Source organism: Castor canadensis, chromosome 1, assembly GCF_047511655.1.
Source record: "Castor canadensis chromosome 1, mCasCan1.hap1v2, whole genome shotgun sequence".
Taxonomy (NCBI): Eukaryota; Metazoa; Chordata; class Mammalia; order Rodentia; family Castoridae; genus Castor; species Castor canadensis.
In genome coordinates, this window is record NC_133386.1 from 143596827 (window position 1) to 143614847 (window position 18021).

Consider the following 18021-nt stretch of genomic DNA (forward strand, 5'->3'; position numbering starts at 1 on the left):
GCCCCCTCCCTCTCCCCCCCACCCCCTCAATACCCAGCAGAAACTATTTTGCCCTTATCTCTAATTTTGTTGTAGAGAGAGTATAAGCAATAATAGGAAGGAACAAGGGGTTTTGTTGGTTGAGATAAGGATAGCTATACAGGGCATTGACTCACATTGATTTCCTGTGCGTGGGTGTTACCTTCTAGGTTAATTCTTTTTGATCTAACCTTTTCTCTAGTTTCTGGTCCCCTTTTCCTATTGGCCTCAGTTGCTTTAAGGTATCTGCTTTAGTTTAGAGATAATTATGTTAAAATTAAAGTGAGTTTTATAAAATATTTTATTTTTCCAGTTTCATGTTAAAAATCATTTAAAAAGTGAGCATTTTAAAATGTTTTCTTTTTCTATTTTCATACATGAGTACATAATACCCTGTTGAAACTATTCCAGGAATGGGGAAGGAATAAAGGAGAATGACGGAGGGAGTGAATTAACTATGATATATTGTAAGAACTTTTGCAAATGTCACAATGTACCCCTAATACAATAATAATATGATAATAAAATAAAATATTTTATTTTTACTATGTTTTAGAAACATCTTCACACGGAGAAAAATATGTTAATTAAAAGAAAAACAATTTTACAAACTCTTGAGCATTCATTTAAGTTGCTTAGATTAGATTGTTAAAAATCAAAGATATATGCTGTTATTTCTAAGGTTATCACCAAGAGAAGAGTAGACAAATGCAATAGAAACTGATTAATCCAAAATAAGATAAGCATAAAAAAAGGAATGCAATGAGCCAGATGGTAACTATAAAACAATCCAGTAATTACATTTTAGTAAATTTATCAAGTATTCCAAGTAAAAGGCTAAGACTGTCAGATTGAAGATATTCCTGCTGCTTACAAAAGACACAGTATCTAGAGTGATTAAAAACAAAAGAATAGGAAGAAATAAATCATGAAAACTTTAACCAGGAGAATTCAGGTAGTGATACTAACCTGATTAATGCAAACATTAAGCTAGAGATAAATATGGATATTTTATAATGATAAAGTGGTCATGATGGTGAATTAGATGACAACTTCTATTGAAATAACAACTTCCATTAAAATAAAGCAAAATTGACAGAAACGAGTGAGTCCCAAATCATGGTGAGGGACTTCAACACAATTCCATGGAATGATGATAGAACAAGCTGTTAAAAAGAAAATTCACACAGAAATAAAAGATCAGAACACATAATTAGCAAACCTAACCCAACTGACATGTACAAAACATCAATACCCAATAACAACAGAATTAACTGTTTCGAGTATATTATAAGCCATTTACCATAATAGCTTCTGAATATGACTCCAATAGCTCAGGAAATAACACCAAGAATTTACAAATGGGATTGTATCAAATTAATAAGCTTTTGCACAGTAAAGGAAAACAATTATCAGAATAAAGAGACAGCCTATAAAATGGGAGAACAATTTTTGCCAGCTTTTCTCTGACAAGAGTTGAATATGAAAAGTACATAGAGATCTCAAAAAATTAAACACCAAAACATCCAAATAATCTAATCAATAAATGGGCAAATAAGCTTAACATACAGTTTTCTTTTATTTTCTTTTGGTTTTGGTGGTGGTTCTGGGGTTTGAACGCAGGGCCTCTTGACCACTATGCAGGCACTCTATCACTTGAGCCATGCCCTTATCCCTGAACAGAGTGATTTCAAAAGAAGTACAAATGACCAACAAATACACAAAGAAATGTTCAACATCCTTAGCTGCTGTGGGAATTCAAATCAAAACTACCTTTAGGTCTGGAGTTGTGCCTCAATGGGAGAGTGCTTACCCAATACGAACAAGGCCATAGGTTTGATCCCTAAAACAATAAGTATTTAGTTAGTTAGTTAGTTAGTTAGTTAAAATTTTAAAACACTACAATGAGATTCCATCTCACCCCAATCAGACAGCTATCTTCAAGAAAGCAAACAATTGCTGATGAGGATGCAGAGAAAAAGGAACCCTTATATACTGCTGGTGGGAATGTAAATTAGCCCACCCACTTCAGAAATCAGCATGGAGGTACCTCAAAATCTAAAAATAAAACTTGCATATTACTCAGCTATATTACTCCTGGTTGTATACCAGAAAGAACCTAAGTCAGTATAAAAGAGAGATACTTGACACTCATTTTCATTGCAACACTATTCGTGGTAGTCAAGTTATGGAATCAGCCTGCACGTCTATGCATGAATAAGAAAATGTGGTATATATACACAATGGAATATTACTCAGCCATAAAGAAGAATGAAATTATGGCACTTGCAAGAAAATGGGTGACTGGAAATCATCATGCTAAACAAAATAAGGCAGACTCAGGTTTTCTTTCATATGCATAATAAAAATTTCAAAAAAAAACAATACACGAAAGCAGAAATGGGTCTATTGGGAAGAGGAAGCAGATAAGCAGGAGGGGGAGGATGGAGAAGAGAGGGAAATAGGAGGGGTGAACATGATCGAAGTGCATTACACACATGTATGAAAATGCATAATGAGACCTAGTAAAAATATACCAAAAATAAAAAGTAAAATCTTGATTTGCTTTTTAAAAAATTTACCATAGCTGACTAAATATTGAAATATAAAATCTCAACATGTTTCAAACTAATAAAATAATTTGTAATATGTTATTTGACAGCAACAGAATTATTATAAAGCAATAATATAAATGTAGCTAGAAAAGTCTATATTTCACAAAAATTAAAGAACACAAAGCTAAATAAGCTGTAGGCCAAAGGAATAAATCCAAATGTGAAACTTTGAACTTTTGATAATAATATATCACATAAGCAATTTTATAGGAAAATGGAGTACCCAGAAAGAAATATCAAAAATATATATCCATATATGTATATTATACACAATATTTAATATATTTAGTATTATGTTTAGAGAATGTTATATAGGAATGGCAAGAAAAAATAAAACTAATGATTAAATATGCCATCTGAAAAAAGAACAAATCAAAACAGCAGAAGGAAAGTAATAATTGAAATCAGAAACACCTTAAAAGAAACTCAATAAACCCCCAGCACAAGAAATCTGAAGAAAACTACAAGGTAGATTAGAACCAAATTGATCAAAGCAGCTCAGAGGGAAGGACAAATTTGCTACAAAGTAAAAAGTTAAGAATAACAGAGTTCTTATCAGAAAAATAATTTAAGTGTGGATATATGGGGCAATATCTTTAAAATACTAAAAATACTGTCAAAACAGAATTTAATGCTAAGTATCTTTTTTAAATTAAGGAGAAAAAAGTCTTCTGAAGCTATATTAAAAATCTGAACACATTCATCACCAGGAGCCTTGAATTGCAATATATATTTTTTTTCACCAAGTGGTACCAAATGGCAAGCTATAACACACAAAAGAATAACCCATTCCAGAGATGATAACTGCATAACGAACCTGCAAGTATTCTAGTGTAAGGCTGTTATACCACGTAGGACACAGTATATCACTTGAATGTTAACACTTTATCATTTAATGATGTAAGCTATAAACTCCAAAGCAATAAACAAAATTTAAAAAACCAAAAAGTCATAATAAATCAAAACAGGAAATAAAATGAGATTAATAATACTCAATTATCCAAACAAAAGAATAAAAGAAAAATGTTTTAAAGAGCACCAGGGTCCCAGGGATGCAGGGGTGCTTCAACATACGAAAATCAATAAATGTAATAAACCACATTAACAGAAGCAAAGACAAAACCCACTTGATCATCTCAATAGATGCAGAAAAAGCCTTTGATAAGATCCAACATCATTTCATGATAAAAGCTCTAAGAAAACTAGGAATAGAAGGAAAGTACCTCAACATTATAAAAGCTATATATGACAAACCTACAGCCAGCATTATACTTAACGGAGAAAAACTGAAACCATTCCCTCTAAAATCAGGAACCAGACAAGGATGCCCACTATCTCCACTCCTATTCAACATAGTACTGGAATTCCTAGCCAGAGCAATTAAGCAAGAAAAAGGAATAAAAGGAATACAAATAGGTAAAGAAACTGTCAAAATATCCCTATTTGCAGACGACATGAGCCTATACCTTAAAGACCCAAAAAACTCTTCTCAGAAGCTTCTAGACATCACCAATAGCTATAGCAAGGTAGCAGGATATAAAATCAACATAGAAAATTCATTAGCATTTCTATACACTAACAATGAGCAAACTGAAAAAGAATGTATGAAAATAATTCCATTTACAATAGCCTCAAAAAAAATCAAATACCTAGGTGTAAACCTAACAAAAGATGTGAAAGACCTCTACAAGGAAAACTATACACTTCTGAAGAAAGAGATTGAGGAAGACTATAGAAAGTGGAGAGATCTCCCATGCTCATGGATTGGTAGAATCAACATAGTAAAAATGTCCATACTCCCAAAAGTAATCTACACGTTTAATGCAATTCCCATCAAAATTCCAATGACATTCATTAAAGAGATTGAAAAATCTACCGTTAAATTTATATGGAAACACAAGAGGCCACAAATAGCCAAGGCAATACTCAGTCAAAAGAACAATGGAGGAGGGATCACAATACCTGACTTCAAACTATAGTACAAAGCAATAACGATAAAAACAGCATGGTACTGGCACAAAAACAGACATGAAGACCAGTGGAACAGAATAGAGGACCCAGATATGAAGCCACACAACTATAACCAACTTGTCTTTGACAAATGAGCTAAAAATATACGATGGAGAAATAGCAGCCTCTTCAACAAAAACTGCTGGGAAAACTGGTTAGCAGTCTGCAAAAAACTGAAACTAGACCCATGTATATCACCCTATACCAAGATTAACTCAAAATGGATCAAGGATCTTAATATCAGACCCCAAACTCTAAAGTTGATGCAGGAAAGAGTAGGAAATACTCTGGAGTTAGTAGGTATAGGTAAGAACTTTCTCAACGAAACCCCAGCAGCACAGCAACTAAGAGATAGCATAGATAAATGGGACCTCATAAAGCTAAAAAGCTTCTGTTCATCAAAAGAAATGGTCTCTAAACTGAAGAGAACACCCACAGAGTGGGAGAAAATATTTGCCAGCTATACATCAGACAAAGGACTGATAACCAGAATATATAGGGAACTTAAGAAACTAAATTCTCCCAAAACTAATGAACCACTAAAGAAATGGGCAAGTGAACTAAACAGAACTTTCTCAAAAGAAGAAATTCAAATGGCCAAAAAACACATGAAAAAATGCTCACCATCTCTAGCAATAAAGGAAATGCAAATTAAAACCACACTAAGATTCCACCTCACCCCTGTTATAATAACCATCATCAGCAACACCAACAACAGGTGTTGGCGAGGATTCGGGGAAAAAGGAACCCTCTTACACTGTTGGTGGGAATGTAAACTAGTACAACCACTCTGGAAAAAAATTTGGAGGCTACTTAAAAAGCTAGACATTGATCTACCATTTGATCCAGCAATACCACTCTTGGGGATATACCCAAATGACTGTGACACAAGTTACTCCAGAGGCACCTGCACACCCATATTTATTGTGACACTGTTCACAATAGCCAAGTTATGGAAACAGCCAGATGACCCCCCACTGACAAATGGATTAAGAAAATGTGTTATCTATACACAATGGAATTTTATGCAGCCATGAAGAAGAACGAAATGTTATCATTCGCTGGTAGATGGATAGAATTGGAGAACATCATTCTGAGTGAGGTTAGCCTGTCACAAAAGACCAAAAATTGTATGTTCTCCCTTATATGTGGACATTAGATCAAGGGCAAACACAACAATGGGATTGGACTTTGAGCACATGATAAAGCGAGAGCACACAAAGGAGGGGTGAGGATAGGTAAGACACCTAAAAAACTGGATAGCAATTGTTTTCCTCAATGCTGAGAAACTAAAGCAGATACCTTAAAAGCAACTGAGGTCAATAGAAGAAGGGGACCAGGAACTAGAGAAAAGTTTAGATCAAGAAGAATTAACTAGAAGATAACACACACGCACAGGAAATTAATGTGAGTCAACTCCCTGTATAGCTATCCTTATCTCAACCAGCAAAAACCCTTGTTCCTTCCTATTATTGCTTATACTCTCTCTACAACAAAATTAGAAATAAGGGCAAAATAGTTTCTGCTGGGTATTGAGGGAGTGGGGGGGAGAGGGAGGGGCGGAGTGGGTGGTAAGGGAAGGGGTGGGGGGCAGGGGGGAGAAATGACCCAAGCCTTGTATGCACATATGAATAATAAAAGAAAAAAAATAAAGAGCACGAGAGCTGGTGTGAGAAAAGGGGCCCTGTCTGAATGAAATAAAGCAGACACCTTCTTTGATGTGTGAATCTTTTAACATCTGATCTGCCTCTAGTCCAACCCCTCAAATACTTCCAGGGCACTTCTTACAGAATAATTTGAATGACATCAATTTTTGTCATGTTATTGCTCCTTTAAACATCCTTCTCATTCCCATGGATGGCTTGTGGTTGATAATTAACTCTACAGACAATTTTCATTGTTTCCGTACAGTATTTCAGCCCCACTCTGTATAGCTGTACTTTATCTCACTCCTGTGACTTTACACGTGTTATTTCCTCAACCCAAAAATGCCCTCCCTATTTCATTTCCCTAAATCTTTTTGTCTTATTTTGTCTGTGTGTTACATGTTGCCCAGTATCACAATCCTAGACAAAATTAGATACTTCTTGTGTCCATTAAATAACTTGAACACAACTATTCAATCCCTTGCCTCTCTTCTAATAGTCAACAGCATTTTAAGCCTCTGTTCTGCCTCTAATCTCAGGACTTTGTGCAGATTTTCTCAGAGGATAGGTATAGAGTTGCAGGGAAAAAATGAGTCACAATGAGGCAGATCATTTCATCTGTATCATATCTCTCAATTTGATCATTTTCTGGTTGCTGTCCCAAATATTCAGCCATCCCAGGATAGAATATGCAAGATAGGAAAGAGAACTTCCTGAGGTGGAAGGAGTAGAGTGTGTCAGTTAACTATAAAAGAACATGGGAGCCAGGCGTGGATGGCTTATGCCTGTCATCCTAGCTATTCAGGAGGCAGAGATCATGAGGATCATGGTTCAAAGCCACCCAGGCAAATAGTCCACAAGACCCTATCTCAAAAATACCTAACACACAAAGAGCTGGTGGAGTGGCTCAAGGTGTAGGCCCTGAGTTCTAACTGCAAAATATAAAAATAAATAAATAAAAAGGACACAGGGAATGTCCCCTGTGACCAAATAAGCCCCACTTAGAGTTTTAGTTCTCTGTGATTTCCTGTTTATAAATTAATAGTGTGTTTGGGACTCTAAGTGAGAAACCTCATAATTTAGTTATAGTACATCCAACAACCAGAAAAATACATAATAAGAAAACAATTAATCATTCTTATATGAGAAAACCGGAACTCACATTGAGGTCAGTGAGTCAAAAGTCATTCATCTTATAAGTGTCCAAATTGGTATATTCAGGGGTTTTACATAAAAGTATCATTCCAAGACAAGCAGTTTTAGGATATGTAAGATTGCATGTAACTGTGAGGTACATAAGGCTTTTTCTAAGGTGATTTGGAAAACACATTATATAAACAACCTAATTCTTTCCCTAAGTTTACAGAGGAATAAACAATTTGTGACATTTTACTCACTTTAATTCAACAAAAATAACAATATTGCAGAACACTCTGTATTAGCAGCCCTAAAATATGTAAAGCTGAAAACATGAGTACAGCTCTTCACCATTCTTGGAGGAGTTTATAGTCTAAGATCAGAGGGAGTTGTACATGCATTTACAGTTCAAAGTGATCAGATTAATTCCATTAGCATGAATAAAAGAGGACACTGTGGAGCAAGCAGTGTTTAAACTGAGACTTCTAGAATGGGCATAGTGTGTAAAGTGAAGACACTGCTGTTAGGTTTTTCTCAGAAGATACTTGAGTGTAGGCTTAAAAACATCAGCAAATAGGGACATATCTTGGAAAACTGAACTAGGAGTAGTCTGGAAGTATTGGTAATAGAAGAGTGTTTGAGAAGTCATATTTTGGCTGGGATCAGTCTTTGAAGCAATGAGACAGAAAAAAGAGATATCAAAGTTATTCTTTTGATGAAAGCAGCACTATAGAAGTGAGGAATTACTACTGTGGTCATTCCAGATCAGCTCTATTGGGAGACATTCTCAAGTGACTCTTACAAAATATGGTATAGGAAGTTCTCACTACTATCTCAAAAGAAACCTGTTTATTTAATGTAAACTAATCCCAGAAAATATCAATCAATGTCTAGTTTTTGCCATTTTTAGGACATGATCAGAATGAGAATTGCAAAGAGTAAAATACACTTATCTTTATTCCACAAACCCACTTACTCAGATGCCTAAATTCTATGGAAAGCTATGCAGACTTATGACGCGATGTGAGTATTGACACAACAGAACTGAAAATATAATGAGATAGAAAATTTAACTTTATATCAAAGACAAGCATGTACACACAAACATGAGTCATCTTACACTTTTAAACATCATTATAAATAAGGAAAAAACTACAGAAACTTATACTCTAAAGAATCGGTGTTAAGTAAAAATATTGATAACATCTGTTGGATAGAAGAAGCACTTCTCATTCACTCCATGTGAGATCAAAGTTCTGGAGTCAACTTTTGCACATCCACAAGACATCCATTCATGGTACAAAACCAGGATGGGCTGTGTCAGGGAGTATAAAGAAATCTAACACGATAGGTATTAAACAATTTAGGAAATGGAGAAGCATTTAAAATTATTGGAATCATATTTATTCTTTATTTGACAAACAATGTCTTTCAAAGTTCCTGTAGTTAAGATTCGACAGGCCAGGAAGAACTTCAAGATAATTCCAAAACACAAAAAACTAAGGTTTTACTCAGTAAAATAAAAAAAAAAAAAACAGGATCCCAGATTGAATATGCCATAAACAGCAATGAAGAAAAATTCAAAGTTACTCCTGCAGCATTTAAATTTCCTATACATCATGAAAATTATTTCCCATTTCCAATTTCTGTTCACAAGGCCATGCCTCACCAAGTTTACTTCTTATAGGCTTTTCAGCAGGTTCTGGATTCCCTGCTTGATCTCCTTGGTTCTCACACCATAAACAATGGGGTTCAGAGCAGGGGGAATAAGGTGGTGTAAGATGTTCAGCAGTATGGGGACATCTGGGGGAATTCTCTCCCTGGCCAGGTTAGTGATGACCAGAACCAATAGGACTGTGCTGAAGAAGAGGATGAGGATGAAGTGGGAACCACATGTGCTTAGGGCCTTGGCCACAACACCTTCAGCCTTGATTCTTAACACAACTCTCAAGATAAAGGAATAGGAGAGAATTATAAGGATGAAGTCAGAGCCCAGCAGGGTCCAGCCTGCCACAAACTGGTAGAGTCGATTTAATGTGATGTTGTCACAAGAGAGTTTGGACACAGATATGTTAGTACAGATACAGTTCTTGATAACTTTTGCACAGTATCTCAACTGGGAGGAAAGTATGGGGATGGGCATAGTAAGAAGGCCATTCCGGACCACAACAAAAATGGAAGCCTTAGCCACAAATTGATCAGTGATGATGGAGGGGTAACGCAGAGGGTGGCAGATGGCCACATAGCGGTCATAGGCCATGACCATGAAGGTGCAGGACTCCATGGTCAGGAAACTGTTCATGATGAACATCTGGAGGAAGCAGGCAGAGAAGCTTATGGCTTTGTTGTCAAACCAGAAGATGTCCAAAACCTTAGGGATGACGGTGAGGCAGAGCACGACGTCCAGCAGGGACAGGAGGCTGAGCAGGTAGTACATGGGCTTGTGCAGAGAGGACTCTAGGCAGATGGTGATGAGAAGGGTGGTGTTAGCCCCCATAGCCAGGAGGAAGAGGAGGCTGAGGGGCAGGGAGAGCCAGTGCTGCCAACTCTGATAGTTAGGGAAGCAGATGAGGAGGAATTCGGAGACTTGAATAGAGGAAGTGTTGCTTTGTGCGGCCATGTGCCGTGAGCTGGCCGGGACTGACATTTCACAAAACCTTGGTGAGTGGAACAGGAATAAATCTATCCACATAAAATGCACACCTATGAGAAAGTAATTCAGTTTTTCAAAGAATCATCAAAAATAGTAAGAGCTAATTTTCTATCATTGTTCTAAATGCTTCATAGTTATAAACCCATCCATTCTATTAAATCCCTCTAAGTAATTAACAGAAAGATTATATTGCCTGGTTTTCCTGGGATAATTTCCATTTATGCTGCTTTTAACTTGTTTATGAACAACTTGATTGATAAATTATAAGCTCTTGCATCTTACAAGAGAACATTATTATTATTCCAATTTTACAGATGAAGAAACAAAGACAAAGGTAAATAAAGTCATTTTACTAAAATCACAGTGGAGAAAGTATGACTTGAAACTATGAAGTCTGAAACTCTTAGCCACTGCCTTTTCTGCTTCTATAAACAAAAATATGCAGGCCCTGATATTAAAGTAGGTCAGCCACAGACCCCACTAATGTCTATCTTTGTCCTTCCAAGAAAAGAGATCACAGGCAACAGAGAAATCAAATCCAACCGCATCACCAGATGATATTGAAGACTTCATTAGAGTCATGACTATTGTTTTTATAGGAAAAAAACTCAGTGACACCTAAAAGAGACTAGATCTTGTGAAAAGAAGATATGACAAGAATTTCCTAATGTCTTAGGCAAGCAGTTGAGATAAGAAGAAGAAGAAATTTCAGGAGCCAGTAATTTTTTTTGATCCAATAATACTATTCCAAGAGATAGCATCAACTGACTCCATGTGAATTCTCCTGCAGTCATAAACCAAGACTAAACAGTTTCCCATGGTTTCCTAACCTGGTGTTTAATAACCAGTTGTGAAGGTTTTTTTAATAAATTTAATTTTTAAATGGTTTCCATGCTAACGCATATCTGAGTATTGATTGATATGCCCCAGTGGCATTAATTTTTAATGCTCTAAGAAAGCCCAAATTCAGTCATTTTAAAATCAGCATTGGCAGTGGTCCTAATGAGTGCTAGATTATTTGGAATAGAGAGGCTCCCTCCCCTCTCTTTTCTGAGACAGTGGAAGCCAGTTTCTCATAGATGATAAGTGTGAACGGTTGGAGGCATATTTGGAGGCTGAAAGAAACAAATTTTCCCTTATCCCTTATGTTTTGCCTAACATGTTATCACCCTCTATACAGTTTATAGCAACACTATAATGCCTATATCAAAATATATGTAAAACATATATAGTATTTCCAGTGGCTACCTTAAAAAGAAGTTTGTGAAATTAATTTTAGTAAGATATGTTATTTTACTCAATATATTCAAAATAATTTCTTTTTAACATATAATCAATACATTAAAATGCTGAAAGCAGGAAGGTAAAACAGGTTCTATCTAGGGGTAGTACCAGTGGGAGAAGGGAGGATATAAGGAAAGAGTATAAGAGGGTGAATATGATGGAAATATTCTGTACACATGTATGTAAATGAAAAAATGAGACCTGTTGAAACTATTCCAGGAATTGGGGGAAGGGAGATAAGGGAGAATAATGGAGAGTGTGAATCCAACTATGATATGTTGGAAGAACTTTTGTAAATGATACAATACAACCCCAGTACAACAATATGATCATTAAAAAATTCTAAAAAATATTTAAAGAAGCTAAAGAGTCAGTTTGCTCTATGTTATTCCTGCTATTCTATGTTATTCTAGCTATTTCTATGTTATTAGATGCTTATTTTACACTTACAGCACATTGCCGTTTGGACTAGCCACACTTCCAGTGGGTGTTGACTACTGTATTGAATAGCACATGTCTAAAGGAATGGGAAACTAGACATTTCTCCTTTACTTTCTTAATATATAATTCTACTCTTGTTGTTAGCCACACGGCAACAAATGAAATCTATGATAAAAAGGTTGCATATGGGAATTTCTTTCATTTGATTTCATTTCTGGGTCAGCTCAAAATTATTGTTTCCATTTTCTTCTTAATATTACTCACCAAACTTCCTTTAGGAATTTCTTAGCAATTTGATCTTGCAGACGTCAGAATTGGAATGCCTTGCTAAGGACAGAGATAATCAATACATTCAGAGTCTCAGTAGAGGTCACCACAGAGGAGTCTACCAGAGACTGGAGCTGTCCAGCAATCAGAAGCCCAACTGTCATAACTCAAACTAGGAACCACTCTTCTCTAACCCCTTTCTTAAGCCAGTGATGTTGTTTTGTTGTTGTTGTTACAATCAAAATCACTATCCTGTAAAGAATGCAAAAGTTTTCAGATATCTCCAAATGTGGTAATAGGTGCACCATTCTTTTACATAATAAATACTTGGAAACTAGAACTAGGTCTTTTTTAATAAAGGGAAGCAAGACTTAAGGTACAAAAGGTAGAAAACAACTATTAGATTAGAAAACAACTATTATTTTATATATTAACTCAAATTTTAAAAAATGTACGTATCCTATAAATTAGATCACACAAACTCACCTGTGCCCAGATTCTGGTAATCCTTAAAAAGTAAGTCTATTTCTGCAAAGTAATCTGCATTGTTTCCACATGGCTATATTGTTTCCTTGTGCTAGGTCAATAAATCAAAGATTTATTCAGTCTGTAGTCTTTTGTGTATGTGATGGCTTGAGCAATGGAAAAGATACTCAGTCCCAGCCCAAGAAGCAGAGGAGCATGAGAGAGAAGAATAGGAAGCGGGAACCTGGAGACTAATCAAGGTAACTGCTGTTTTTGACCTTAGGTGATCTGGTGCCTCCAGAGCAGACTTCTCTAGTGAAACTGAATTGCAATTGACAGCATGAATACGTTGAAGGTCACCTGGTCTTCAGCTGCCATAGACTATGGTGGAAATACAGATATAACTTTTAAACATTCACCCTGAAAATCTCAGTTTTTCTAGATGAGAAGGGTATAGCTCATTTTGCCCTCATCAGAAAGCAGGAATGCACCGGATTTGCTGTAGTCCTACCAGAAGAATTTCTTCTCCCTGCTTACATTAGAAGCCTGGGTCCCTACATGCTTCATCACTCCTCTCCTCATATTTTGTGGTTCTGAACCAGACCTAACAGCTCAATGAGGCTGTATAGTAATTGCCATTTACGACTGTTTGTTGCACCACATGACCCAGGGAATTTTCTTGGCCTAAGCTCCACTCTATCCCTTCCCTCTCCACTGTCCACAGGGGCTAACGCCATTTTTAGGTATCTGAACCTGGAGCAAAAGATCCGTTCCTCAGAGAGTGGGGGTGGGGAGAGAAAACACAAAAGACAAAACTCAATATGGGGTAACAGTGAGGAAGAAAAAGGAGACTTAGGACATTCTAAATAAAGAACATTTGCATTTGAAAGCAAATATCACAAGACTTAGGAGAAAGAAATGTATTTCAGATATTTAGTATATTCTTAAAAATGTTTATCCATTCATCCATTGGTGGACATCTAAGCTGATTCTATACTTTGACTATTGTGAATAACATCGTGATAAACAAAGATATACAGGTATCTCTATAAGGGGTGACTTTGAGTCTCTTGGGTATTTACCCTGAAGTGGTATGACTGAATCATAAGGAAATTCCATTTTTAATATTTTGAGGCATCTCCATACTGGTTTTTATAGTGGTGGGGGGAGTACAAAGACAAGGTCATGAAAATATAGGAGGACCTACTAGGTAGGTAGAAAGGAAAGGGAAAAGGGGGAAAGGGATAAGAAAGAGTAATGGAGAGGTGAACATGAAAAGGTAATTGCATGCATGTATGGAAATGTCATAACAAAGCCCTTCACTGCACACAGTTAATACCCGCACACATATACACATAAGTTTATTTATTTATTTTTTAATATTGTTTGGGTCATTTCTCCCCCTTGCCCCCACCCCCTCCCTCTCATCCACCCCCCCCCCCCACTTTCAGGCAGAATTTGTTCTGCCCTTTTCTCTACTTTTATTGAAAGAGGAGACATAAGCAATAATAAGATAAGTTTAAATACAGACTTAATACAAGTACTGCTTGACTTATGATAAGATTGCATGGTGACAAATCTATCTTCAATTGAAAATATTATAAAATTGCAAATGCATTTAATACCCCTAATCTACCTAAAAACCATAGCTTAAGAACACAGTACCCATATCTAGATTATAGGTTATCTTGTGATCAGGTGGCTGACTGGAGCTGTGGCTCACCTCACAAGAGACTATCATACTACATATCACTTTTCCAGAAAAGATGAAAATTCAAAATATGAAATATGATTTCTACCTCATGGACACTGCTGCCATGCCATCACAATATCAAAAACTCATAAGTTGAACTATCAAGTCAGAAGCCATCTGGATTATTCTTTTCCTTTTTTTCAATGCCTGCACTTTTTAAAAAATTAATTTTATCTTTTAATTGACACACAATATTTGTACATATTCATGAGGTACAATGTGATATTTTAATTCATATATATTAGGTAATGATGAACTCAGAGGAATTAGCACATCTATTACATTAAATTTTTATCATTTCTTTATGGTGAGTTCAATTATTTTGAGCTGTATAATAAATTCTTCTTAATTATATTCATCCTACTGTAACATAGAACACCAGAGCTTATTCTGCCTATCTAACTAAAACAGTATACCTGTTAACCAGCCTCTCCCTGACTCTTTACCCATCTATTCTCCCCAGTCTCTAGTAACCATTATCCTATGTTCAGTGCACAGAAATGAGCCATAAACTATAACATATTATAAGCATCTAACTTCCCTAATTACCCACAGTACAGTGGCTTAATGGCAAATTGGAATGGACAAGTGAAATATTTTTTTATTAATTATAGGGTATGATACAAGTATGAAAATCTGGCTCACTCACTGGGTGAGTACAGGCTTCATCTGCATAGGAACAATAATAATATGGAAATCTGCATCAACAAATTGGTTTGTCTGAGAATCAAGTTCCAGTTATTCAGAGTACTCCAATCTGAGGCTTCAGTGAATAAAATTTCATTTAGTGTTGACTGAAAGTAAGACTTTATGTTACATACTATGATAACACAAAATAGCAAAAGACTTGATCATTCTTTACAAATAGTTTTCAATGGAAGAGATGTACTTAGCAAATGTTCCATCTTATCCAACACACCTTATCTTAAATTTCCCTACATAAGGAACAATAAAAGTAATGATGCAAAATTTAAAAGTTGAATAAAATACTCTCTCATCCTAAGAGGTTATGATAACATAGAGAAAGATGCCTGCTCAAGATGTAAGAATAACACTTGAAAGGACCAGGGAAAGACCTCCTGTAAGAATTGTTGCATGATAAAGGAAATGCAAATTAAAACCACACTGAGATTCCACCTCACCCCTGTTAGAATAGCCATCATTAGCAATACCACTAACAACAGGTGTTGGCGAGGATGTGGGGGGGGGGAGGGTGGAAAGGAAAGGAACCTTCTTACACTGCTGGTGGGAATGTAAATAGTACAACAACTCTGGAAAAAAATTTGGAGGCTACTTAAAAAGCTAAACATTGATGTACTATATGATCCAGCAATACCATTCTTGGGGATACACCCAAAGAACGTGACTCAGGTTACTCCAGAGGCACCTGCACACTCATGTTTATTGCAGCACTATTCACAATAGCCAAGTTATGGAAACAGCCAAGATGCCCCACTACTGAACGAATGGATCAAGAAAATGTGGTATTTATACACAATAGAATTTTATGCAGCCATGAAAAAGAATGAAATGTTATCATTCGCTGGTAAATGGATGGAATTGAAGAACATCATTCTGAGTGAGGTTAGCCTGGCCCAAAAGACCAAAAATCTCATATGCGGACATTAGATCAAGGGGAAACACAACAAGGGGATTGGACTTTGATCACAAGATAAAAGCAAGAGCACACAAGGGAGATATGAGGATAGGTAAGACACCTAAAAAACTAGATAGCATTTGTTTTCCTCAATGCTGAGAAACTAAAGCAGATACCTTAAAAGCAACTGAGGCCAATAGAAGAAGGGGACCAGGAACTAGAGAAAAGTTTAGATCAAGAAGAATTAATCTAGAAGGTAACACACATGCACAGTAAATCAATGTGAGTCAACTCCCTGTATAGCTATCCTTATCTCAATTAGCAAAAACCCTTGTTCCTTCCTATATACTCTCTCTACAACAAAATTAGAGATAAGAGCAAAATAGTGGGGGGGAAAGGGAGGGGTGGGGGGAGGTGGGAGAAATGACCCAAACATTGTATGCACATATGAATAAAAAAAATAAAAATAAAACAAAAAAAAAGAAGTGTTGTACGAATTAAACCTAGTAGGATTGATGGAGTTTTGGTAAATGATTATATTAGTATAAGAAGACTGACATGTGAAGTGTCAAATGGTTAAAGAGTGAAAGCAAATTGGATATAGAGAGTATTCAGAAAATAACAAACTTCTACCTTTGGCCATAGTGGCAAATAAAACAAAGTTTAGAATAAATCTAAAAGTATGTTAGAGTTGAACATAAAGGTTTGTAATCGAAAATTCTATCACATACAATTTTTTAAATACTGTACAAATATTAAATTAATACAAATCTTCCAGTAAAAATAAACATCAATACAAAAAATAGGATAGCCCAATTAGAAAAGTTGTCAAAAGATGCTTGGGAAAATGATGGACTTAAAATCTTTTCATCCTCCAAAGAGACAAATTACTGTTATAAAATATTCCTTGGAGATATTGCATTACTATGTGGCATGATTAAATGGAAGACAGAAAAATAGTAGAGCATGTTTTTCTATTAAACAAACTCCACAGCTTTCATGCCTGAAAAACTGGATAGTTTTGCTATGCACAGCTCAGGATTAAGGCTGAGGTCCACAGGGCAATACAGGGGTCAGACAGGACAGCTCATTTGTTCTAGGATGTTCATGTCAGGTTCAGAAATGGCTGGTGCCTGAAATCCCAGCACTTGGGAAGTTGAGGCAAGAGGATAATGATTCTAGACCAGCCTAGACTACATAGCGAGACCCTGTCTCAAAAAAAAAAAAAAAAAGGTCTAAGTTCCTATTGTCAAATAAAATGGAATAAAGTATGGATTGTAGAGACAGGAAGATGAAGATAATTAGCAAAATAGCACTCTGAACAATACAGCTCCCCGCCCCCAACTGACTAAGAACAAAAATATTGTCAGCTTCCTTTACAAACAAAAATCTGAAGAATGAATATCTTAATAGAAAGACAAAGAATACTAGTTACTATTCAGTATTTTTTAAAAGGATGAATGACCACATGTGCTTAGGGCTTTGGCCACAGCACCTTCAGCCTTGATCCTTAACACAACTCTCAAGATAAAGGAATAGGAGAGAATAAGGATGAAGTCAGAGCCCAGCAGGGTCCAGCCTACCACAAACTGGTAGAGTCAATTGAATGTGATGTTGTCACAAGAGAGTCTGGACACAGACAGGTTAGTATAGATGCACTTCTTGATTAAAAGTGATTCCCACTTCATCCTCATCCTTTTCTTTAGCACAGTCCTACTAGTTCTGGTCATCACTAACCTGGCCAGGGAGAGAATTCCCCCAGATGTCCCCATACTGCTGAACATCTTACACCACCTTATTCCCCCAGCTCTGAACCCCATTGTTTGTGGTGTAAGAACCAAGGGGATTAAGCAGGGAATCCAGAACCTGCTGAAAAGCCTATAAGAAGTAAACTTGGTGAGGCATGGCCTTGTGAACAGAAATTGGAAATGGGAAATAATTTTCATGAAGCATAGGAAATTTAAATGCTGCAGGAATAACTTTGGATTTTTCTTCATTGTTGTTTATGGCATATTCAATCTGGGATCCTGTTTTTTTTTTTTTTTTACTGAGTAAAACCTTAGTTTTTTGTGTTTTAGAATCATCTGGAAGTTCTCCCTGGCCTGTTGAGTCTTAATTACAGGAACTTTGAAAGA

The 18021-nt window shown here is 36.1% G+C and overlaps 2 protein-coding genes across 2 annotated transcripts in view; one reads left to right on the forward strand and one right to left on the reverse strand.

Moving 5' to 3' along the window:
- Nucleotides 1-17770, forward strand: part of LOC141421353 (olfactory receptor 56A3-like) — a 32433-nt gene extending 14663 nt beyond the window's left edge. Inside the window, exon 3 of the mRNA XM_074066943.1 lies at nucleotides 17607-17770. Coding sequence (XP_073923044.1) covers nucleotides 17607-17770 — 164 coding nt within the window. The remainder of the gene's footprint in view (nucleotides 1-17606) is intronic.
- LOC141421347 (olfactory receptor 56A4-like) lies at nucleotides 9108-10046 on the reverse strand. Its single transcript, XM_074066941.1, has one exon. It carries the CDS (start codon nucleotides 10044-10046, stop codon nucleotides 9108-9110), a length of 939 nt encoding a protein of 312 aa, XP_073923042.1.
- Nucleotides 17771-18021: the final 251 nt, after the last annotated feature.

Bases quoted from the DNA above. Each gene is read 5' to 3' on its own strand.
- LOC141421347 (XM_074066941.1), bottom strand. From the start codon at position 10,046: ATGGCCGCACAAAGCAACACTTCCTCTATTCAAGTCTCCGAATTCCTC.